Genomic DNA, 25,819 nt, shown 5'->3' on the forward strand with positions numbered 1-25,819 from the left:
TCCATGTCTTTTATTTTTATCAATCTTTCTTTAATAATCCTATGTAGAAGAGAGGAGGGTGCTCTTGTGACAGTCTAGGTGAGAAATGGGGCTAACTTCATGGGGTGTGATGCTGGGGATGGGGACACAGAGACAGATTTGGGAGCTGTCAGAAGGCAAATCTGCAGAACTGGATGATCAGTTAGAAACGTGAGGTGAGGAGAGGAAGAGAGGTGTCAAGTGTAACTCTGGTTTCTACGAAAACTGGAAGAGAGCCAGGTCTGTGAAGAAAGATTGTAAATACACCCTTGTATATATTGAGTTTAAGATGTCTTTGACACCTCCAAAAGAAAAGTCAGACAGACAGTCGGGCATTCAATACTAGAGTTTAATAGAGAGACCTAGTCTGGGACTAGGTCATCTGCAGTTGGTGGGAACAGAAACTGTAGGTTTTCTGTCCCCTAGCAAGCGAGCATGTCTCCTCACAGGTTGAGCTGTGAGGACTCCAACCGGAAGTGGCCTCCTGGAAGGTCCGTCTGAGTGCTGAGTGCTGAGCTTTTATACCTCCCCAGTTCCAGAATGACTGCTTTCCTCAGTCTCTGTAAACTCCATCATGAAAAAGAGAAACTCGAGAGAATGGACAGCAAATAAATGAGGAGGAAACTGAAATGAGTGCCTCCTTAGGAGTATGGTTTTCTTAATAATTCGTCTCAAAGTGGAAAAATGGAGCTAAAAAAATTGATCTGAGGAAATTACCCAAAACGAGCACCCATGATGCAAAAGGCATAAGAGAACATGTTTAGAGGAGATCACCTGGTCTCAGGAATCTTCTTATGGAAAACATATGCACTAGGTTTAAAATCATGAAACCTACCATATTTAAGGTATCAGACTATATGAATGTTCAACATACAAGTTGGCCCATGACTGCAAAATGTTCTCTTTTCTTCCTCCCAAACACAATTTTCTTTGAATTCATTGGGGGGGAGGGGAGAGAAAAACCAAATCATTCTGCAATTTTTATCCACAATAAATCATTAACATTTCTAAAACATAGAAAGGAATATATGTGGAAGTAAGGATTATTTGCCTTGTTGAGTCATCTTAAAGAAATGCCTATACAGCTTTGATGCTTTTCATTCTTGGGTTAATAACAATTTTTATATCACATAATCAAAACATAATAGACAGGTTGAGCACCCTTGATATTTTGTCCTTTTCCTGAAATCATTTTGAAATCCTGTAGGAAATCATTCCATTTTCAAGAAATTCTATAGGATACAGCAAATAGAAAACAGCTATATCCATCCAGTTTTCATTTCTCACCCTAATGCTGTGCATCAAGTTAAATTATTCGAGTGAGGAAAAGTCCAAGTTCTATTGACTGAAAATATGGCTTTGAGCTTTCCATTTGTCTAGGAAGGATAATAGCTTTTCCCTACTTGGTCATTCAGAATTGACGCTCTCCCTTTCCCCACGTAGCCCCTCCTTTTCTAGAACTCCTTATCCTTTTCTAACCTATAACTCTTTATGTTATAAAAGAGAATGGATAAGAAACTGATGCTTGTGATAGTGTTATTAAAGCTAAAAAGTCAACATTATTAATTGCAAAAGTACATGGGGGGAAGAGTTCAACACACTCAAGGGCGGCTTCAAAGACCCAGAAACAAAAATGAGGGCAAGCCTGAAAAGGGATCCTTCAGAGTCATTTGGTTTATAAACCTCTTTTTTCTTCTTCCTTTATTTTTTCCCCTAATGTACTTGGAGGCATACTTAGATTTCTTCCCCCTTTTAAGGGGGGGGAAGAAAGGAAACTATTTAAAGAGCATTGTGGCATACGTTTTACAGAAAATAAATAATTATAATTAAGTATAGTTACTGTACACATGTGCAGCTTAACGATATCTGAGCTACTGGGGAAACAGACAAGTCTTTGAGTAGTCAGAAAAGCTCTAAATAATGGGCTAAAACTTCATGAAACAGGCAAGTAATCATCTCATCAGAACTAAGTACCAATATTAAGATACCAAGAGCAACAAGTAAACTGGACCAAAACTTTGGTGTTGTTTTTTGTTTGTTATTATTAAGATTTGGTTCTCATACAGAAAATTCAATGGGTAAAGGATCATTTCATGTCCACTGGCTCCCAGAAATCTGAACTAGCGCTGCCAAACTAAAGAATTTCCAGCACCTGGATGAGTTATGTGCTAGTTCTTTAAACAAGTATAAAACCATAGTTCATTCTTCTTAAATGGTAATATAAAAAGTCACAGATTATTCATGGAAATAATAAGTCTTGGTTATCAAAGCCCTCCAGATGTCTAGACATGTCATGCAAAAAAAAAAAAGTCATTTTAAGTCTAAAAACTAAAGTTATTTTAGTAAGACATAGCTAAAATAAATCTGAATTATTTTAAACATTTTTTTAGAGAACCACCAGAAAAAATTTTTTTTTCCTTTTCAGTTCCAAGAGCTTAAGTGAAACATTCATGCATTAAATTCAAAGTCTGACTGTCAAATCATTTCACTTTAATAAAAATTTGAATTACCTGCCTTAGGGCATTATTAAATATCAAATAAAAAGCACACATCCATAAGTCTGATTTCCCAATATAGTTTTTATGTAGAACTATGACTAGATTTGTATTACACATTTCAAGATAAAAGGGTCAAAAATGTATTCATAGAAGGATGAAGTCAGAACTGGAGTTGCCTTTGAAAGAATTCCTGCACCATTCTTAGGAATTTGGGGGAAAGTGACCCCTCTTAAGTCATCTCAGTCACCAAGATAAGGATACAAATCCGTCCTCCTTTGAAAAGACCTAGATCATAATTAATTTAAAGCCTTGAAAAATTATACATTATCTTCCTATCATATAAGGAATATGAAGCATCTGAAATACACATAATCTCATCAACAGCATTTCAGTCTGTGTGCACGTATGGGGGAGATAAAAGCGTGATGGTTATTTAGATATTTAGAGAAAGGCAACTCTGGTCTAGGGCTAGATGTGGATCAAAAGTTCATGGTAATAATGTGACTTCATAAAAAGTGTCATTTACAGTTACTGATATTCAGAGAGGACACAAAACCTAGACTGGGGAAATTAATAAATTCACATTCACCAAACCTCACCACACACCTCCTGCCAGCCCACCTGCCCCTCCTACTGGGTCGCTCCTGCGAGCCCCCCATCCCCCTTCTCCTCTGCTCCAGTCTCCCACCTTCCCTTCTCCTCTCACCTCTCCTAGCCACAGCCCCACTCTTCCTTAAGTAAGAAAGGCAAGTCACGGAAATGCTAACTCTACAAACCACTGCCTCCGTCTCCCTTCCTATTACAGCCCAGAAAGTGTCCCTTCTTGTAATAAAGGCAATCTCCACATTTGCTTAGGATTTCATTACCTTTCTTTTTTCGTAATCCCTACACCCGGGGTGGGGCTCGAACTCAAGATCCCCAGATCAAGAGGCTCATGCTCTTCCAACTGAGCCAGCCAGGCACCCCAGATTCCATCCCCTCTCAAGTCTTCAGAGACTGCACAGCCAGGATTAGCCCCCCTGAGAAGTGGCATCTTCATCGCCTCCCACCGACTGGCTCATTACCCCCACATACAGACAAGGGCTAGTGGTTTTTTTGTTTAAAAAGTGTCCCTGGATCCCTTCACCCCCTCTATTGCTGCAGCCTTCTGCTCTCCTCCCACCCAGCTCATCAACCACTGCCATCACACCGTATCGGCCCCTCCTCCCTTCCCACTGGACTCCGCTCTGACACACCACCCTCACGGCAAGCTTGGGCATGCTCCCTGACCCCTGATGGGCAGTGGGTAAAAAAGAGGCTCTGCCAGCCAGGCTGCCTGGGTCCAATTTCAGCTCTGCTGCTCAAAGGCTGCATTATCTTGGCCAGTGATCTAACTTCTCTGTGCTTCTGTGAACTTACCTACCAAGTCTCACATTAAATTTTGTGAACACTTAATGAGACGATCCCATGCAGCAATAGAATGTGATACATGTATATCCAAGCTCCATGCCAATGACTCAATGACTCCCCTATTTGGTTCAGACCTCCTTTCTGATCTCCGCTTCTGAAAGTCCAGTTAGCTGCATGAAGGGTCCACTAGTGCAATTGACAGACATCTCTCATTCAATGAGCTCCAACTCAACTCTTTAACTTCCCATGAGTCTCCTCCAGTTTTCCTGCTGTCATTCGATGATGGCACTTCACCCGCACACAGTTTCTAAAGCCCCCAAATCCCAGAAGTTATCTTTGATATTTCCGTCTCTCTCCACCATCATCCAATTTGTCAACTAGGTACTATCACTTTCAAGGTCTACTAAACATACTTTAACTTCTCCCCATTTCCACGGCTCCTGGTCTAGTATCCGAGTCTCTGCGTCTTTCACCTCGGCTACCCGGCAGACTTCTAAAATACCTCCCTACTCCTACCCCTGGCCCACTATCATCCAATCTGTTCATTCTGCAGCTACTGTGATCTACTGGAAACATACATGAGGTCAGGCCACGCCCCTGAGCAGAAGTCTTTAGAGGTTCTCAATGCATCAACAGCAAAATAAAGATGCCTTAACGAGGCTGACAAGGCCTCCAAGATAAGAGCCCTGCCCCTTTGAGTCCTACACCCCAGACTCACAGGGCCTTCCTGTGTACCTCAATGCATCAAATTCTTACCTCCACAGGGAATAGTCCCTTAGGGCCTTTGCAAAAGATACTCCCTCTACCTGAAATCTCCTTCACTGCCTTTTTTTGTCTTCTCATTCATGGATTTATTATAAGTTGTAGTTGTATTTTTTCTGAAGTATTTATTTTAGTATTTATTTTTCTACTCTCAGGCTCCCCACAGGAGATTCTAAGTTTTCTGAGAGCAGAGACATCTATTCTTCTGACCTTTGATACCCAGAACCAATCACACGGTAGTGATTTTTGATCAAATATAATTTGAATTCTTTAATCCCTCCATCATAAGGCTTAGCTTAAAGCATTCTTGCATGTTCTCTCATGTTACCACATACGAATTACGGAAAGTCCCTTCGCAGCCTTACCAAAGCAACTTTGCCTGGCCCTCACCCTCTCCAAAATCAGAAGAGGAAGAACCATACCAGCTAACTCAGAAACGAAGAGTCAGGAAATGACTGGCATGTGGCTGGCTGATATAAGCTACGTGTAGCTCTCAAGAATTGCTAATGGGCCAACGGACATTCAAGACGCCAAGTGTTATGTGTCACAATGGATTCAAAGCAAAATGAACATGTTTCAACCCTTTAAAAGCTTGACTGTAACACAGAAAGTAAATACACAAACAGCTAAATGGAAGAAAGAATGTGAATAGAAAGGTACAATTTAAGGGAGAAGCAGAGAATTCGTGCTGAGAACAGGATTTGGGTTGAGCCTGCAGGGTAGCTAGGATTTCAACAGGCAACAAGAGGGGTGGGAAGGACTGTATGAGCAAAGCACATTCACAAAGAAAAAAGACAGTTTGGATGGAGTACTGGATATATATAGTTATAGTAATAGAGAAGCAAGAAAAATGGATTGGAGAACACATGGACAAAATGATCACCTCTGAAAATTCCCATGTCAACTGTCTAGCTCAAGACACTGTTTGAGCTTCTTGAAGCCAGAGACTTCTATTCATCTGTGACTCCCACTCTGTACTGTTCCACTTGCACAGAATGTGAGCTCATACTCACCACGGTCCATTATACCAAGTCCAAGCTCTGTCCTGTTTACCTACATAACTTCCAACCGATGCTTTCCTCTTGTGGGAAGCAGCAGTTGGCCAGCTATGTGCGCTGACCTATGTTATGCATTCTTAGGCAATTCACGAGGTAAAGAAATAATCCAGGATATAGTCATTTATGTATATTTGATCTTTGCCATGTCTGTGAGGTTTTATTTTGTCAGCTCTTTGAGGATAAGGTATGCATATATTCAATCCAATATATTAAAATGCATAGATTATATTTCAGTCAATAAAGAAACATACCATATTCATATACCTAGTAAGTGCTTCTTGATCTTTCAAATAAACGCACTTCCACAGGACAAGGATTTTAAAGCACGCCAGATCTGCCCTCGCCTACCCCGATAAAGAAGTCAAACATGCATTAGAGGAGGGTCAGCCCTGAGGCTCACAAACCCCTCCAGAGGATCCCTTTATGTTCCTCAGTCATCAGGAGGTAACTGCTGCCATTTCAAGGGTGCAGCATAGGGAGCCCTAAAAAGGACTTTTACCTCTTTACCTTGAATAAAGAGGGGATGCTTCTCTGCCTTGGGGCTCCTTACCTGATTAAGGCCAGTAGTAAAGCAAAATGGGAATTAAAGGCTGCTCTGGTGGGAAAATACAAGGATCGGAGGTTCTTTTTCAACACTGCATGAAATTTTTAAAGCCACGTGACTTGTAATTAAAAGGGTTTGAGAACGTGTCATCCCTTTCATCAAAGCGAAGTGCACTCACACTGCTACATCATCAGGATCACCATGAGACTAACTCTGGTGTGACAGGTTTACAGGACTGGCAGCCCCATTTTCCTTACTCGATCTGCACATACCCAGGTGAAGGCCGTCTTGTTCCCATTCTCTCTGGCTACTGAAATGCGGCTCTAATGATTCTGTCACTAAGTGGCTGAGTGGGTCTAAAATTGTCTCCCAAAACCCCATCACAGCCTTCCATGAGCTCTGCCCCCTTCACATGTGTCCTCAGCCTGCGAAATTCTTCGATCTGAAAATAAAAACAGAGCAAAACAGCTTGATTATTTACTAGACATGAACAAGACTGGAGTTTCCTCAGTGACTTAAAATATGCATAAATTATAGCAGTTTGTAAAAAGAAAATGAAAATTAATCTTCAAGAAGAGTAAGACGGGGAGCGCCTGGGTGGCTCAGTCATTAAGCGTCTTGCCTTCGGTCACGATCCCAGGGTCCTGGGATCGAGCCCCGCGTCAGGCTCCCTGCTCTGCGGGGAGCCTGCTTCTCCCTCTCCCACTCCCCTGCTTGTGTTCCCTCTCTCGCTGTATCTCTGTCAAATAAATAAAATTAAAAAAAAAAAAAGAAGGAAGAGTAAGACGGACTTAATTCTTCCAAACCTAGTAAGACATGAGACATCACTGCTGCACAAGAAGTGGAGACAGCAGAAGGAGAGGTAGTAAGGTCTCCAGACAACCCCAACAGCCACAGAAACCTGCTGGATTTGCTCATGCCAAAATGCAACACACCTCTCTCTAAAAGTTCTCACGCCTGTCTGTAACATAATAAGAGGCGAACAAATGAGACTATGTCTCCTCTTTACGCTTCAGTTTTCACATGGATGTAAGGGATGACAATAACAGCATTTGCAAGGATGGTGTAAGAAGCAAGATAATTCGGGGCGCCTGGGTGGCTCAGTCTTTAGGCGTCTGCCTTCGGCTCAGGTCATGATCCCAGGGTCCTGGGATCGAGCTCCGCGTCGGGCTCCCTGCTCAGTGGGAGGCCTGCTTCTCCCTCTCCCTCTCCCCCTGCTTGTGTTCCTGCTCTCGCTGCATCTCTCACTCTCAAATAAATAAATAAAATCTTAAAAAAAAAAAAAAGATAATTCATGAGAATCACTCAGCATACTTCCACGGCACACAGAAGGGTTCGGTAGATACTGGCACAACTTCTTTTGAAGCCAAACCTTTAGCATCTTGAAATAAATATTTAGCTAAACATTTTCTGTGCAAAAAGTATACTGGAAATAATAAACCAATTGACTGAGAAAACAAAGTCCTGCCCTCCTCGTACCCCCTTCTACGTGTAATCACAAGGAATGGCGGCAACTAGAATCCACACGCTATGCACGGGGTCACCAATGAGCAATGCGGACTAGAAAATGTACTGCCTAAGCATATTTTAAGAAAGACTCCATTTCTGATTGACTTTGAAGCTTATTTTAAAACTAGGTTAATTTTATATTTACATATTCTGAAGTGACGAATAAATCTTTCAAGCCCCAGACCTCAGCCTGAAGCAAATTCTGTGAAAACAGCTTCTTCTAGAACAGACGATCGGAATCCACAGCCAGCCAGTCTCAAATCACTGCATTCTTGGAGAGAACTATTTCACAAGAAATGTTTTTCTCTGATCATAGCCACACTCTGAAGACTTCAAACATCAACAGAGATGGAGGGGAAAACACGTCTTTCTGAAATGCCAATTTTTCTGAAGTAACCACCCCTCAAAACCTTTAGTCACTTCAAATGGTATCAAGCGCGTACTGCGGTATCTCCCATTGAAAAGAGAGAGAGTGAGAAACACGCAGAATGATACTTCAGGATAAAAGTCTGCAACGAAATTCAAATGTCGGGGCAGTACAGAGACTATCTCACGTATCAGTAGGGATGATTTCGTCAATTTTTAATGCTGCTCTACTTAAACATGGCTATTGGTTTTTAACCAATTTACAAGAGAGAAAGAGAGGACAGAAACCCAAGCTTCAGGGAGACATGCTTGTCTTCTGAAGGCAGCAGAGTTGAGTAGCTATTCTCGGAATCGGGCGTGCACTCTGCTTGGTCCAAAGCATTGACTCCAACCTTCACTGACTCATGAACCAGATTATTCGCTCAAAGTTCAGCTTTACAACCATTTTCTTTAGGAGTGCGTTTAAAGTGCTAATTTACAGGGCTTAGGGTTTGGCATTAATTATTTTAGAAGTTCCCAAGTTCCTGTGCATATCCTCTAACAAATGTCTTTTCACTTGCATCTCTGTTACCACGTTAAAATTAAGAGAAAAAGAACACATCAAAGTCAACGTTCTCGTCTTATTTTTTCTTTTATCATCAGGCAACAAAATACATGAATTCAAATAATATAATTCCTGATGGAAGCCATCAAGAAAGAGTCAAAAGCCAGCTATACTTAAATAGTCCATAAATACATATATATACTGAGATTATGTCGTTGATAGGACTCACCACCTTTCATGTACTGTCTTATTGTTATTTCATTTTCTTCAACACACTATCTCACTTTTTTTCTAAAATCATTGCTTTTTTTTTTTTTTTAAAGACTTCTCATCCATAAACCAACTCATCTGTCACTGACTCCTTAGTCTCATCTTTCTAATTTTTCTGAGGAAGAGCTCAGAGAAGAGAAGATCCTCTGCCCAGTACGACTGATGCCAACTTGCCCTTCTTCCAATCCCCAGTCCTGGTCTCTGCCATGGGTCTTCCCATCTTCACTTGAGGGCAGCTACTGAGGAGCTACACATAATGCAAACTTAGTCAAGAATTACAATCTAGGGCGCCTGGGTGGCTCAGTCAGTTAAGCGTCTGCCTTCAGCTCAGGTCATGATCTCAGGGTCCTGGGATCGAGTCCCGCATCGGGCTCCCTGCTCAGCGAGGGGCCTGCTTCTCCCTCTCCCTCTGCTTGCCACTCCCCCTGCATGTGCTCTCTCTTTCTCTCTCTCTGTCAAATAAATAAATAAAATCCTAAAGAAAAAAAAAAAATTACAGTCTATAGAGTTCGTGACCACAGAGGAAGCACTCTCTATCATGGAAGACACTGAGGAAATACATCCCAAACTCCCCACAAGTGCCTAAAAACCACACATTTTAGGAAAGGGAAGAAGGAGTGTCCCAGGAGAATCTAGAGTTGCACGGTCTCAGTGTGGCCCCTGAGCATCTGAAATGCGGCTGGTCTGAACTGAGATGTGTTGGCAACACAGGACACACCGTGAAGTCAGACTTAGCATGAAGTAACCATGTAAAAAATCCCACTCATGTTTTTTTTTTTTAAAGATTTTTATTTATTTGAGACAGAGAGAATGAGAGACAGAGAACATGAGAGGGAGGAGGGTCAGAGGGAGAAGCAGACTCCCCGCCGAGCAGGGCGCCCGACGTGGGACTCGATCCTGGGACTCCAGGATCATGACCTGAGCCGAAGGCAGTCGCTTAACCAACTGAGCCACCCAGGCGCCCCCAACTCATGCTTTTTTATATTCATTACATGTTAAAATGATATTTGGGGTACACTGGCTTAAAATATACTATTTAAATTCATTTCAGCTATTTATATTTAGATTGTTTTATTGTGGACACTAGAAATCTTAATCTTATATATGTGGCTCACATGGTTTCCACTGGATATTCAATGCTTCCCTTAAAAAAATCTGCATTCTGCTGTTACAATGCGGTTCTAAATTACACATGGAGGTAAACACCAGTAGACAAGAAACAGGGGTCCTCAAAGCGTGCTTCCTGGAGTAAGTTCCTCTCCCAGTCCTACTGGATCAGCAACTCTGGGGTGGGGCCCAGCAATCTGTGTTCGAACAAGCCCACCCAAGTTTGAGAATCATGGATATGGAAGAAAATTCACAACAAATGTTCCCAATCACTTGAAATCATTTTCAAACATGACCATGTGGTGGTCCCACAGCAACTTGGGTCTTTAGAACCCACGTGGGGAGCACACAGACAAGAAAGGCCCTGCTGCTGAGTCCTGGACCTAATCAGACCTCTTTCGTCACCCAGGACCAGATGGGCTCTCAGATCCCACTGGCCAAGCACACACCATACCCTGACTCAGGCTGTCAGGGCTAGGAAGAGTCCCACCTCTCAACCTCTAAGAAATATGTAACGGGGAAGGATGAAGAGGAGGCAAAACCAAGAAGAAAAGAAAACTGAAGTGGTTTTCCAAGTTCTTACAGACATATATCCACATAGTGAAAAACAGTGAACACATTTATGTTCCTTTGCTTCACTGGTGTTACTGAAGTTGAAAGAGAAAGAAAAAAACAAAGACAGGAGCATCTAACTGGAGAAAGCAGATAAACTAAGAAGTAGGAATAGATGAGTAAGGGGGAAACAGAAAAAGAAGAGAGAAGCAAAGGAGAAAACGGACAGTAAACTTAATCATTTCTCTGTGTATGCGTGCATACTTGCACACATGCCATCGTATTATCAATTCCGAATATTGTTCACATTTTCATGTCTCTGAAAATCAGGATGGGTCCTACAATTTGTTGACAGACTTGATGAAATTTGGTATTTTATTCTGTTCTAGGAATCTCATCTCCAAACATAACAATTCAGCTGAAAAAATTTTTTCCTTCAGCTTCCTAATGCTTAGACCACTATTTATTGAAAAGTAATTTAACAGTTACAGATCACAGCAAAATAAAAGAAAATTACACGCATTAAAATCCATCCAGTTGCATGTTTTTTTCCCCTAGCATATGGTATGCTAACCAAGAATAAGATGAAAAAATTCAGTTGAGCAGGGGCTTCCAGTTGCTTACTCTAGAATTCTGAGTACCCAGGAGGATGTGAATGTTCCATGATAGGCTTAACTTTCAACGCTGCACGTCAAAAGATGACTCCTCCTTAATTGAGATGCTGTGCATTTCATTAAGAACTATGATGATTTAGAGCCTTTTCTGTACTGTGGCTAGTGCAGACATTCTTATCCTATGGCAGATGGTACATTTCAAGAGACCAATTGTTTCCATAATAATATCCAGCAGCTTAATTTACATACATTAACCCCGAGATCTAAAAGGAAACATTTTTTCTTCAATACAAAGTTTTATATTTCTCAAAATACTCAGCTATGCAAAGATTCTACCTACTACTGGTCGTTCCTTTTGTTATTTTATATACAAATAATATTTTATAATCCCTCCCTCCGTCTCTGTTCCTCTTTAAGGGTAATAATATGAGACGTCTCAATTTTTCTTGGTCTGAATTCTAGAATCCCATCTTTCCCTTTAGTCCTCATTTTTACTGCCCTCTCTGGGCCCTTTCTGTTTTTGCTCTGCTTTCTCTGAAGTTATATGAGCAGCAACAGTTAAAACATTTGAGTCAAGAACAGACTAATTTACATTCTCCAAAGATTGTAATTTTTTTTTTCCAAAAACAACCTAAAATGCATTTTAATGTGTGTGCGCGCGTGCGCGCGCGCACACATTTTAACACCGTTGTCCTCTGAACAGATGCTGTAATGGAGCTTTGTGCTAATAGTACCTAAATCTTTTTTCTTAAAAAGCTGCAGCTAATTAGAAAGTCATCTATTTTCAAGAGCAGTTGATGTTATTCTTTCCAATACACATTCCTTTGGCTTTGGCTCCCAATTAGGAAGATATAGGTTTTCCCAACAATCGAGGAAATGACTTGGTGGGTTAAGGTTATTAGAGTCTGTCACCGGCCTTACTCAAAGGGATAATAGAAAGCAAGGTTCCCTTTGAAGCCAGCCAGACACAAAGGCAGGCACAGTGATTTGTCTCTGAATTTTGGCATAACGTGCTAGTCAACAGGGGAGTAAAACTTTATTGCTCACATTTACAGAACATCAGTTAACATTCACAGTATACTTCAACAGTAACATTCCCACATATTAACATGCTGGCAAGGGAATCCTTAATGGAATTCCAAGAGGAATTAAGAATGTTCTCTTTTGTGGCTCAACAAGGTTAATCTCAGCTAACTTCCAATAAACAGAAATTTATTGTGCTGATAGAAGTTTTATTCTTCACTAAAAGGTTTGATCTATTTTTATAAAAATATCCCTAAATAGAGCAATGCTGAACAAATGGGACTGCAGACTCAGCTTCTTCCATTTCATCTCCATGCCTGAGACCTCTCCTTGTGGCTCAATCCAATTAATACTTTTCCGCCCTTCACTTAATGTGTGTGCAGAATCTGATACTTTCCATCTCTCCACTCCCTCCTCCTTAAAACTCACACCTCCCTTGGCTTCCAGATATTACATCCCACCAACCTCCTGACTCTTCCCACCCCTTGAGTCATTCCATGGGGACAACTGTCCCAATGCATGGCCTTATCAGCTCCCCTCCCCATGCTCTGCATTGTTTCTTTTTCTCTCCCTTAAGGATCTCCTCTTCTCCACATGTGGCTTCAACCATCACCTATGTATTACATCCCTTTCTTGGGACATCTCAAAGGCATCCTCAAACTCTCAGCATTTACAACCACAAACTCATAGTACTCTGCATAAAGCCTGCTCTTCCATTTTTATCCCGTCATGGTGAAGAGCGACATTACACTCATCAGTCACTCAAGCCAAAATCCAGGGAGTAATATGTGGCTTCGTCCTCCCTGAAAACCCTCCTATGTCGTCAGTCACCAATTCTACTGATTCTACTGCTTTATTATTTCTAAAGCCATTCCTCTCCTTTCATCCCACTTCACAATCTTAACTCAAATTGACATCTTCATACGGGAGCTACAGAGAGGTTTCTCAAATTTAGACTTGGTCTTGTCTCTCTCTCTTTCTCACAACGTTCCAGTAATTCCTTGCTGCCTTCAGGAAGCCTCCACAGCACAACATCAAGGCTCTTTGGTGAGTGTCAGGCCCATGATCCCCTCTCCAATTGCATTTCATGACCCTGGCCCTTTACACTAACTGAGGGCATCTCCAAAGGCCTCTGTGCCCATGCAGAGTCTTCTTCCCCAGTCGGCAATGCCCACTAACACTCACACCACACCCCATTATCTGGCCTGGGGAAGGTCTACCAGATGGCTAAATCTTATCAGGTGCCTGTCCTATGTGCTAGGGCATATTCATGTCATACCAAAACACTGTTCACATGAAATTACTATTCTTTCAATGTGAACATATTTGCCTTTCCCCCCAGATGGTGAATTCCTTGAGGTCAGAACCATGTCTTATTGGTCCTCCATTTGCAGTGCTTACTACAGCTCCTGGAATATAGAAAATGCCAAATTACCAAATTAATCAACGAATGCGTGAATTAACGAATAAATTATCCACCTTACTCTCAAAGGAGAAATTCCACATCCTAACATCTGACTATGACAAGGGTAAAGGAAGATGGGACTACAGCAACATACTACCTTATCAGTAATTTGCTTGTGTTCATAGAATCAGGGACATGTAAAGGCCAATGAATGAGTCCCCAGCAAAACATATTGCGTATTAAGCTTCAGTGTTTGAAACTTAGTCATCTAAGATGTTGTGCTACTTACTGCAACAATGAGGAAATGTGTATCACTGTCCCTAAAAGCAAGGTGTAGGAAAAGTAAATGCAGAGGGATGTTCGCTCTTTGATATACGTCATTCCCAGAACAATCACAACTCTCCCGCCCCAGCTTAGGACAGCTGAGGCTGCAGTCTCAGTCTGACCTGGACAGGTCAGCCAACAACGGCCTTCACATGCCCACCTGCTCATCCCAAACCTTCTTCCCTGCTTCGGAAATGTGGTATCAGCGAGAGAAGTGACTTGGAGTAACCAGATGGCAAATGGAGAGTAGTAAGTCCCATGGGACCCTACTAGCTTTGGAAGAGTTCTCTTATAAGAGTTCTCTTATAAAAATTTTCTCAGGAAAACCTCCCAAGAGACTGCTTCTCCCATCTTCTCCACTCTTCTTTTCCCATACTCTTTTCTTTCATCTCGTTTGTGTCCCTTGGCTCCTTCTCTTATGCCAATGATCCCTAAATCTGTATGTCCACCTCAGCCTCTGAAGGTCTCATTCTGTGTTTCTGTCAAAAGAAACCAAACTCCTCCACCTGAGGACACAAAACAGGCCGAAAAGGTAGAAACCTTCTCTAGTACCAGTGAGATTTTCCTGACAAGGTCTCATATAGAAAGAGGATCTCAAAGGAACTGTGATATCATAAAGGGCAGGAGTTGAAAGGGGACAGTGTTAAGCACCCAAACCACTGACAATCACCCAGAACCGGGTTGGATCCCAAAACCACCCAGTGGCATCTGGGCCCATTTCTATAAGGTATAGTTATTTGCCACTCGGGCAGGCAGCACCCACCCTCCTTAAATTCTCTGAGGCATCTGTCACTATTAACTTCCCTCCCCTCCCCCACATGTTGGCCATCCTCTCCCCCATCCTGGGCCCCAGGACATCACTCCCTCTCAGGTGTCCTTAAGTCCTTCTTAGCTCCCTGCATGGTACCATCTCCTCCAGGTATACTGAGGTTTGGCAATCAGCCGACTGTCTTGTCTCCTCCTCAACTTGAGCTCAACTCATCATCAAATCCATTTCTTCTCCTTCCTGGACATGAATCCTGAATGCACTTCCCAGCTCAGCAGGGAGTCTGCTTAAGACTCTCTCTCCCTCTGCCCCTCCCCTGAGTTGGCATGTGCACACACCCATGCTCTCTCTCTAAAATAAATAAATAAATCTTTAAAAATAAATAAATAAATCTCTTCTGTGAGAGGTCACTGGAATGTTGAGGTTTCTTTGTTACAGCAGCTACCATCTTTGTGGTTAAAATCCAAACCCGTAATTATTAGTCCAAACTTCTATCCCTAACATTAGGCTCAAATTTCTAATTTCTTTCCTCTTCTTTACCAGACTTACTCCTAATATTTTTCAGGAATTACTCCCGGTCCCACCTAGGCCAGGTTGGGTTTCTTTCCTATGTGTGTCTGGAGCACCTTACTCCTCACAATCAACATAACCGTCTGTATGATTGTCTGCCTCTTCTACTCTATGGTAAACATTTTGAGGGTAAAGACTGTGTTTTAATCTCTATATTCTTTGTGTGTCTGCTTGGCACTCAGGAATAGTTTCTTTTAAGAACACAGGGATATATGAATAAATAAGGGATTTGTCATATTAAAAATATGAAAGCCGAAAGGTGGTGTGATCAAAGTCTGTAAAAGGATGGAGAAGCTGAATTGGGAAGTTTTAAAATTAATCCTTAGAAAAAGAAAAAGAAGAAGAAACTGTTAAAGGTTGAAAGGATTTTGAAGATTTAAGGACAAGCAAAGGAAGGCTTTACTGAGTAGTTAATACACTTAAAGTTCTTAGAAAGTGATAGGAGATGTAATAAAAATTTGTAAAAAGTCACTAAAGGAAATTTCATTTGTTTGGAGTACAGCCTAAGCCTTCTGAGGTTGATCATGAAGGAAAAAATACAGCCTTTTAGAACACATCCCTGAGATCCCTGGAGGACAGGAGACATTTAAAGCACCTCTTTTGTAATAATATCAAAATCATTATTTAAACACATTATAATGATGTTGCCTCATGTTCCACCAGCTAACATCCCATGACAGTTCAACTCAGTGCCCCCACCCACTGTGCATCAGCATTTAGAGCACCTACGCAAAGCCCAAGGTGAGAAGTAGGTGACCAGAAGTGGAGCTAGAGAACAATCCAGCTCTTTCCAGAGCATTCTTTTTACCTCCTTCACCCTTCTGCTTACAGAACTTTTCCTGTGCAAGCCAAGGAAGAAGTATTGTACAAAGCCCACATGACTCACAGAAATAAGCAACAATTTCACTTCCAAGACCTTTCTCCTCTTCACTCCTGGGGAATCCCACACAAAGAAATAACTAGACTAATCAAAAGTCTGACTATTTCAGTGACTTGTATTTACTCTATAAAAACTAATTTTAAAATACAATCATAAACAATAGCTGGCTTTTATTCATCCCTGACCTTTCAATTGCTTTCACTGGTTCAAGACATCTAACTTTCATCTGCGAAGATGTGACTGATCTAAAGGAAGCTAAAACATAAAAGAGACATTTCCCTTTTACAGAAATAGTATTTAACCTTTAGCTCAGAACTTCTTCTGAAAGATTTGAAGTGCTATACTCACCTGCAGCTGGGATATAGTTAAAGGGTATCGGAATAATATCCAGGTAACACCTTCGCTGCAAGGTGGAATGGTAAGAGAGCCTTCATACACCCAATAATCCCGCAGCAAAGGATCTGTGCAACCGGGTGGACATGTCACAAAACAGTAAATTAATTAATAATAATTTTGAAGATGCCAACAATAATCTTCAAAATTACAAACTGCCTATAAACAACTTTTCCGAATGAGGTCATTTTCAACTACAGCCTCACATATGCATTCTTAAACTAATCATCATGGAGAAAATAACCAATGGGAAAATACGATGAGCCCTCTTCCTAATATTCATAGTGATTTGTATCCATGTATCACTATATAAGCCAAAGATGGCTATCCAAACCTGATATATACATATATGTGTGTACGTACAGATCCAGTTTAGTCACTTTAGAAGAAGTGGATCTGTGTTGTTTTTTACGTTATTGAAGGATTTACCTGACTTATTCATCACCTAACCCAATACTAACTACATAGGAGGCACTATTCTAAGCATCTCACATGAACTCATTTAACCCTCACAACAAACCAATGAGACAGGTACTATTATGGTACTATTATTAGCCCCATTTTTCAGATGGGGAAACTGAACCACAAAGGGTTACATAATTTGCCCAAGGTCACCCAGCTAATAACTGGCAGAGCCAGATTCAAAACTCAACAGTCTGACTTCAAAGACTGTGGTTTTAAACATTCTGTCTTAGCCCTCTCTATACATCTCCCTCAACAGCAAAACACGGAAGTCCTATTATGACAGGACAAAACAAATCATTCCTATGTAATCTTTAAGTTCTGCATTAGAAGAACTCTCGATCAAATATGGTGGATAAATGTTCAACACATGGTAAAAACTGGTTTGTTGTAAAGCAATTAAATGTAAGCCGTAGATGATACATACAGTGCATCAGCCTATTTGGTTTTGTTTAAAACACTAAGAAACAGGGGCGCCTGGGTGGCTCAGTCATTAAGCGTCTGCCTTGGGCTCAGGTCGTGATCCCAGGGTCCTGGGATCGAGTCCCGCATCGGGCTCCCTGCTCAGCGGGAAGCCTGCTTCTCCCTCTCCCACTCCCCCTGCTTGTGTTCCCTCTCTCGCTGTGTCTCTGTCAAATAAATAAATAAAATCTTTTAAAAATAAATAAATAAATAAACAAATAAACAAAACACTAAGAAACAGCATATAATTTAGGCAGAGAAATGTGAAGACCAAAATTTTGTACAAAAGCACCTTTAACTACAAACTATGTTTTGAGTATTTTATACCCAATTCTTACCTGTGTAGGTATACCTAAATAATTAGAATAACATCTATAGGATAGTAGCACTGCAGAGTTTACCTTATTAAAATTAGATATAAAATCTAATTCACTCTAGAGATTAGTTAAGAACCTCACTGACCAATCCTAGAAGTATATCAAAGTTATGTTATTATGCTCATGCTTTACACAGAGGTAGCAATTTTTGCAAATGAAAATCCAAAGGAAACTCCTCAGAGAATAATGGAAAAAGGGACAAAATGTTTATTATTTCAAAAGGTTGAAATACTACTACTACAGAGAAAGTAAATTGTAAAGAAACTTTACTAACTAATAACATATAGCTATATGTACTGGGAGGTAAACAACGCAATCATATTCACACAGTTAAAATTCACCTGATGAGATCAAGATTAACACCTACCTGGTAATAAAGTATTAGGATTGAAGCAGGGTATTGTTTTGGACTTCCCCTGAAAAACAAAAGAATTCACCATATGTTATCATTAGACTCCTAAATTTTATTATTTTTTATTTTTTTTAAGATTTTATTTATTTATTTGACAGAGAGAGACACAGCGAGAGAGGGAACACAAGCAGGGGGAGTGGGAGAGGGAGAAGCAGGCTTCCCGCCGAGCAGGGAGCCAAATGCGAGGCTCGATCCCAGGACCCTGGGATCATGACCTGAGCTGAAGGCAGCCGCTTAACCAACTGAGCCACCCAGGCGCCCCAAGACTCCTACTAAATTTTAGAATAAAAAAATTGTTAGCACTGAAAACACAGGTTGACATCTTTCTCAAATGGCACTCCGGACCGCACAGATCTGGTGCTGTCTCATTCTGTCTTCTCACCAGAGCCACATTGGCTGATTCCAACAAGACACTCCTGCTCTGAGTCCATAGCTATTTCTTTGCGACCACAGTTCAATTTCCCCTATAATTTCAGAGTGAAACTTACAACTGTCTGTCCAGTGTCTGTCTGTCCCACTTTTCCTGCTCCTAGCACATCCACACCAGAGTTGGGCTTTGGTGTAAAATGCCTGTACCCTGGTTGGTTCAGAGAATGCTTTTGAAATGACCTTCCCCCTGCTACTCTGACCTCAGCTCCTAATCTTGGCATTACAACCTGCCTCCTAAATTCTCATTTTGTTTCATTTGCATTTGGTAACTTGTCTCTAGGATCTATTGTAGATGCTCTCTTCCTGCAGAGAGGGAAAACTAACACCTGAATGAAAATATTCAATTCTATGGGCGCCTGGGTGGCTCAGTCGGTTAAACGTCTGACTCGGTTTCGGTTCAGGTCGTGATCTCAAGATCCTGAGATCGAGCCCCAAGACAGCTCTGAATTCAGCATGGAGTCTGCTTGAGATTCTCTCTCCCTCTCCCCTCCAGCTTGTGCTCTCTCTCTCAAATAAATAAATAAATCTTTAAAAAAAAAATTCAATTCTAATCAACTTTTATCAAAGTTGTATTTAAATTTCAATAAAATTGGGGCTCCTGGGTGGCTCAGTTGGTTAAGCGACTGCCTTCGGCTCGGGTCATGATCCTGGAGTCCCAGGATCGAGTCCCGCATCGGGCTCCCTGCTCGGTGGGGGGTCTGCTTCTCCCTCTGACCCTCCCGCTCTCATGCTCTCTGTCTCCCATTCTCTCTCTCAGATAAATAAATAAAATCTTTTAAAAATATATAAATAAATAAATTTCAATAAAATTAAAATAAAGAATTTCACTAAAATATTTGTGCCATTGTTCAACAGTCACATTTGCAATCACTATTTTAAATAGTGCCACTTAAATTGCTCAGGCCCTAGAGGCAAACAGACCTGTCGCAGTAGTTGGAGGTCTCTTGTAAGATGACTCTGTCAATGCAGACATAACAGGGCAAGTTAATGTGTAACCTCTTAGTCTCTTCCTTACTTCTAAGAACTATTTGACACATTAAAGAATCCAGCTTACCTGCTTCCCACCAGCCCCCTGTATTCCATAAAGACGGATGTTGTATGAGCTGAAGCAATAAAAGAAAATTTCTCAACCCATTTCTATTGGACAAATGTCAGTCAAAATATGTCCTTCCCTCTTCTTACCAGCTTTTTGACTAGTCTGTGCTTTCCCTTGGTAGCTGGATTCATTCTAAGCCTGCTCAGGAAATCTATGGTAGATGTTTTTGCCCAGTCCAAGATGCCCTGGGTTTGCACTGGCCTAGAGCTAATCAGACTTCATTCCCAGATTGATTTTTGGATCGGCCTTGGGTCTTTGAATCTCTGTGCTGTATCTGCAGTAGCCATCCAGGATTAAACTACTGCCCTCCAAGGCCACTCAGATTCAATCGATTCAATGTGAGCGGAAAAGGTACTGGTTTCAACAGAACTTGGCTTCCCAGCAAAGGTGGGCTGAATCACTACAGAGTCGTATCAAACTAAATCACCTTCTCTGAGATATGTGATCTTACAGCTTACAGGTACTTGCCTTTTTTCTTTTTTTAACATAAATGCTTTGAAGTATAGTCGCCATAATTTTTGCTTCATTTACACAACTTTCCTATAACCAATGGGCGGAAGGGGTTAACTCAACAGGCCTGGGGTGCTCAAAAAGCTGCCTGTCTTGAGGACTGGCCTTGATTGGCTCTGAGGTCTTGGGATATTCTGCCTGGTAAGAGTGTTTTTGTATGCCTGAGGCCTCGGGCCATGCTATACCAGTTGGACCCGTAGAGTTTACCCCGACGACAATGTGATTTGTGATGAAGGCTTGGTTTGGCTGGGGCTGGGGGCGGAAAGGATGGAGGCAGGGTAGCGGAGGTCAGTTACACAGACACTGCATGCTCACATAACTGACCCCTCATAAAATCCCTATACACAGAGGCTCAGCTAGGCTTCCCTGGTTGGCCACACTTCACATGCATTGTGGCACATCACTGCCGAAAGATTTAGGTTCATCCCCACGTGATTCCACTGGGAGGGTGCAGCTGGAAGCTTGTGCCTGGTTTCTCCCGGACTTGGCCCCACGAACGTTTGCACTGTCCTTGTTTTTGATCTGTAGCCTTCCTCTGTCATAAACCACAACCATGAGAGTAACAGCTACTCTATGAGTCTCCGTGGAGTGAATCATCAAATCTGAGAGTGGTCTTGGGGTCTGCTTTCATAACCAGTATTTTTATTTTCTTTTAAATAAAAACTTACCTTGTACTGGATATCCTGGAGGATTTCAGTCACAGCCTTCAAGCCTACGTGCTCTTTTCCTATCTGCAATACATAAAGCATAAACCATACCACAACCATCTTTAAATACTTTGCTTTCATCCAAAAGAACTAACAGAAAGTGAAGCTCAAGTCTACCTGAATTTCCTTCTCAGGGAATAAATAAAATACCTTTTCATTAATAACCAGGTCAGCACCTACATAGAGAAATTGAAGTTGTAAGAGAGGCTAGCACAAGAAAGTATTAGTTCTTGGGGCGCCTGGGTGGCTCAGTCAGTTAAGCATCTGCCTTCGGCTCAGGTCATGATCCCAGGGTCCTGGGATCGAGCCCCGCATTGGGCTCCCTGCTCAGCGGGGAGCCTGCTTCTCCCTCTACCACTCCCCCTGCTTGTGTTCCCTCTCTCGCTGTGTCTCTGTCAAATAAATAAAATCTTAAAAAAAAAAAAAAAAAAAAACTTAGCTCTTAGACATTTTAAAGAATTCATTCTAAATTCATCTTGCTGTGTACATATTATCACCAACTGTGCTATCTGCAGTCGACCCCTGAACACTGACCCCCGTGCTGTTGAAAATCGCGTATAATGTTTGACTCCCCCAAAAACTAAACTACTAATAGCCTACTGTTGACCAGAAGCCTTACTGATAACAATAGTCAATTAACATGTATTTTGAATGTGACATGCATTATATGCTCTATTCTCACAATAAAGTAAGCTAGAGAAAAGAAAATGTTATAAGGAGAATCATAAGAAGGAGAAAATACATTTACAGTACTGTAAAAAATCCATGTTTAAGTGGACCCATGCAGCTCAAAGTCATGTTTGTTCAAGGGCCAACTGTATATCAAATGATAGAATACTGCAATGTAAACATTTCAAGGATATTTCTGAATTAAAATTGCTCATCACATTCCAAACCCTTTCATTTTTGCCTCTGGCATTCTAGATCATTGTTATAAAGATTGTACCTATGCTGGGGACGCCTGGGTGGCTCAGTCAGTTAAGTGTCTGCCTTCGGCTCGGGTCATGGTCCCAGGGTCCTGGGATCGAGCCCTGCTGCATCGGGCTCCCTGCTCAGCGGGGAGCCTGCTTTTCCCTCTCCCTCTGCCCCTCTCCCCACCGCCCCCACTCGTGCTCACTCTCTCTCAAATAAATAAATAAAACCTTTTTTAAAAAGATTGGACATAATCATATAATCACCATTTTATTCTTACACACATCAGAATATGCTGTTCACAGATTTCTACTTTAAAACATTATATATCATTACACATTTTTAGTGTAAAAAATGCTCCAAAGAATGTGAGGTTTCAAAAGAAATTTGACATTAAGTATTCTTGACTTTAACTTTAAAAATTATAAACGCCATCTGATTTCCACTTTTCAACCAGGTTTCAACGGTCCATGATAATGGAGGACAGTAACGACAGGAGGTAATTTAAAATCTGAGCTAAACAATGTTATCATTTGCTTTTTCTCTTCCGCACAAATTTGTGCAGGATGACCTACAGGAGTTAGGAAAGCTGTCAACATCTCCACATTCCCGGTTTCTCGCCATGTGTACCACGTGACAAATATGCCAGGTGAAAGGGCATCAGAGAGCAAAGAAAAGAGACAAGACACTTACATAATCTAAGACAGGCCAATCGGTTCAAAAGAGTCAAGACTTCAACTATTTCCCAAGTGTCTGCCATTCCTCAGACAGGCTTTAAAGATGCAAAATGAATTCTCTAAAGTTAAGAAAATAATACTTCAGGCAAGTGCACGCGTTAAGTGCAGAAGCCTGGGCCCGATCTTCGGGGCAACCGACCTCCCTTCGCTGTACTGGTTTAACCGCAGAAGAGGACATGGACCGTCCTCATTCAATTAATATCACCCATTATTACCCTTACTCAGAATGCCCAAACAGCATCAAATACAGTTTTTACATATATTAGCACTTAACTCTCACGGGCTCCTTCTTCCATAAAGATTCCGCACTTTATGGGCAAGAGTTTTAAATCTGCAACAAACTCCGGCTATTACTCCATCTCTTCCCTTTCCTTCTTTGCCAGATCTCTGTAGGAAGAGGTGATAACCACCAAACAGCAAGTATAGACGCTACTCTGCACAGCTGAGTCCCCCAAATCCTAGAGCAGTCCAGGTGACAACACAGCCTGGTACCAGGAGTCTGCCAAGAACCACGAGACCCATTACCTCCTTACCGCTCACCATCCAAAAGGCAACCCGTCAGCCCTGCCCAGCCCTGGCCCTGTGCTTTTCCATTTCTCACTCGAACCTCACCTCATTTCCGTTGTGCCCTCTGCAACAGGGTGCCACCACCTGCTGGTCTGTGTGAACCTCTCAGGGCTGCTCAAGGCCCAGCTCTCCCGGGCCTTCCGAGTGGACGCTGTGCAGTCTCCCCCAGAGACAGGGCTGAAAGCTGTGGTCAGTGCCCTGAGGGTACCCTCCGATGCATACTCTGACCCACAGGCACAAGGCCGTCCTCCGAGTGGACCATCCTCCTCAGATACTACCATGCTCTACTTGTGGCGAAGTTCAACTGGCGCCAAGTTTTTTAAAAAACAACCCACTGGTCACTCCCCTGTCATCATCACCTCCTGCTGCCACTACGGAGGACTTCCAACTCCCTGGAATGCGTCTTCACCCCTCAGCCCATGGCTATCAGCCCCCTTCCACCTCAGCACCCATCCTGAGAACATTCCCTGAATTTGTTTTCACTCCAAAAACTTCAACTCCGAAAACCATTCCCTCTGACCCCAGCTTCTCATCCATGCAGCTTTTTTTTTTTTTTTAAAGATTTCATTTATTTATTTGACAGAGAGAGAGAGACAGCAAGAGAGGGAACACAAGCAGGGGGAAGTGGGAGAGGGAGAAGCAGGCTTCCTACAGAGCAGAGAGCCCGATGTAGGGCTTGATCCCAGGACCCTGGGATCATGACCTGAGCCGAAGGCAGACGCTTAACGACTAAGCCACCCAGGCGCCCCCTCATCCATGCAGCTCTTACCCTCTCTTCTCTCTCTTGCCATTCACTGATCTGAGGAGCCACGGCTCCGAGGAGCCTCTTGGCTTTGTCTCTTTCCCCTCCTACCTACTGAATGACACCTCTCCAACCATCCTCAATTCTCTAATCCCTGTGTCCCCCCCAAATCATCTGCTCTGCAAAGAGATCAATGCAACAATTTGCAAGAATTTCCTACTCTTCTACTTGGATAGAGAACAATCCACAAGATCTTGTCCTGCACCATCTATGATGTTCAGTCATAAGTGGGTCTCCCACACTGACTGTCAAGTCTATTATCATTCCCCTCCTGGGCTATTTCAAAACCCAATCCCACACCCATGCTTCCCTTGCTCTAGAAATAATTCTGCTTGGTATGTCTCAGAGATAATGAAGGTCATCAGGCATGAGCTCCTCTAACTTCCTGTCTTTCTTCACCTTTAAATCCATCCCATTTCTACCCACTCTTTCTTCCTGACCCTCTGTTTTGGAGAAAGGGTGGGTGCCCCCTGGTCTCTGAGGTTAGTCTAGTCACAAAAGCTCTCCATCCTGCATCCTCTTGTCTCCTCCTCTTATACATCAAGTATCCCTTTTTTTGCCAGTATTTTTAAACTCTGCATCTGCACTAGTGCTTTTTGCTCAGAATAAAAATACAGGCAGATCGCAGATCTTGAAATGAAACAAACAGAACATTCCTATACATCAGCATGAGTTATTACCCCATCTGTCTTTCTTTTCTTGAGCCACGCTGCTTGAAAGGGAAGCCTACGCTCACTGCCTATGCTGACCCCCTCCCATTTTCCCACTCCTCCTGCCGAAGTGTGAGAGCCCCAGATGGACTTCAGTCCCTCTCCTCTTTGCTTCGGTGGACACTCCTCATCAGTCCTTCTTTCCTTCATGAAATTCTTCTCAGTCTTTCTGTAACTTTACTCTCTCCTAGATAACCAGAATCTCTCCTTACAGCAAACTCAGGGAAAGTTAGAACCAGTGCGCATACTCGCAAGCTTCCCCAGGCCTACAACAATGAGCTTCTTCCTGGAATACTGATGCTGGTTCCCAGAGTCCTGGCTTTCAGCCTAGTGCTCTATTAGTCCACGCCACCTGTCCTATGCTAAGGATCAGTTAAGTGAAAATATTCTCATATTTAACTCCATTCACAAATATTTGTTGAATACCAACTCCAGAGATGAAACAAACATGCTTACTTCCCTTCTAGAAATGACTGCTCAGGTATTTGTATTATTTTATTTCATTCTTATTTTTTAATAACAAGACACTGCCTTCTACTTCTATTGCCTCAACTTCTCAAATTTGGGTGCTTTATTAACTTTTTCAGGTTACAAAAATGCATTTCAATAGTTACTACTTTAGTACATTAGAGATTATCAAAACATTTTTACCGATACCTTGATACCATAATTTTATTCTACTTATACAATGCAGTTATAAAATAGAAGAAATACAGGGCCCTGCCTGTTAAAAAAAAACAAAAACAAAAAACCATGAAGTAAACAGTAAGAAGGTTCATTTAAAACTGTAAGAATTTGCTTTTAAATTCTATGACATGTGTCATACTTTCAAGATACTGATCTTAAAATATTAAAAGGCTAAAGCCAGATGGCTGCTTCCAAACATCAACAGACAAATACCTGAGAGAGAAATTTATAATGGAAAACTGTTGTGCTTAATAATACTATTGAAATATATACAACACAAAAAAGGCAGGTTTGTGAAGGCCCCGCTGTCTTCGGAAAATTAAGTTACTAACGATCACTGGGCTAATGTGACGCTCA

At 41.9% G+C, this 25,819-nt stretch overlaps 1 protein-coding gene across 3 annotated transcripts in view; it reads right to left on the reverse strand.

Annotated features, from left to right (window-relative positions):
- CA8 (carbonic anhydrase 8 (inactive)) overlaps positions 1–25,819 on the reverse strand; it is an 84,720-nt gene that overhangs the window by 13,267 nt on the left and 45,634 nt on the right. Inside the window, exons 5-8 of one of the 3 annotated variants that reach the window (XM_081816029.1) lie at positions 21,009–21,071; positions 18,261–18,309; positions 16,548–16,660; positions 6,542–6,711 (exon numbers count right to left, since the gene is read on the reverse strand). In XM_081816029.1, the coding sequence (XP_081672155.1) occupies positions 6,577–6,711; positions 16,548–16,660; positions 18,261–18,309; positions 21,009–21,071 (360 nt within the window). In that variant the 3' untranslated portion in view covers positions 6,542–6,576. Of the gene's footprint in view, positions 1–6,541; positions 6,712–11,920; positions 13,664–16,547; positions 16,661–18,260; positions 18,310–21,008; positions 21,072–25,819 lie in introns of those variants that run through there. The other 2 variants (XM_081816031.1, XM_081816030.1) reach the window with 2 other exon arrangements.

Source organism: Leptonychotes weddellii, chromosome 4, assembly GCF_054177405.1.
Source record: "Leptonychotes weddellii isolate Sample4059 chromosome 4, ASM5417740v2, whole genome shotgun sequence".
Lineage (NCBI taxonomy): Eukaryota > Metazoa > Chordata > Mammalia > Carnivora > Phocidae > Leptonychotes > Leptonychotes weddellii.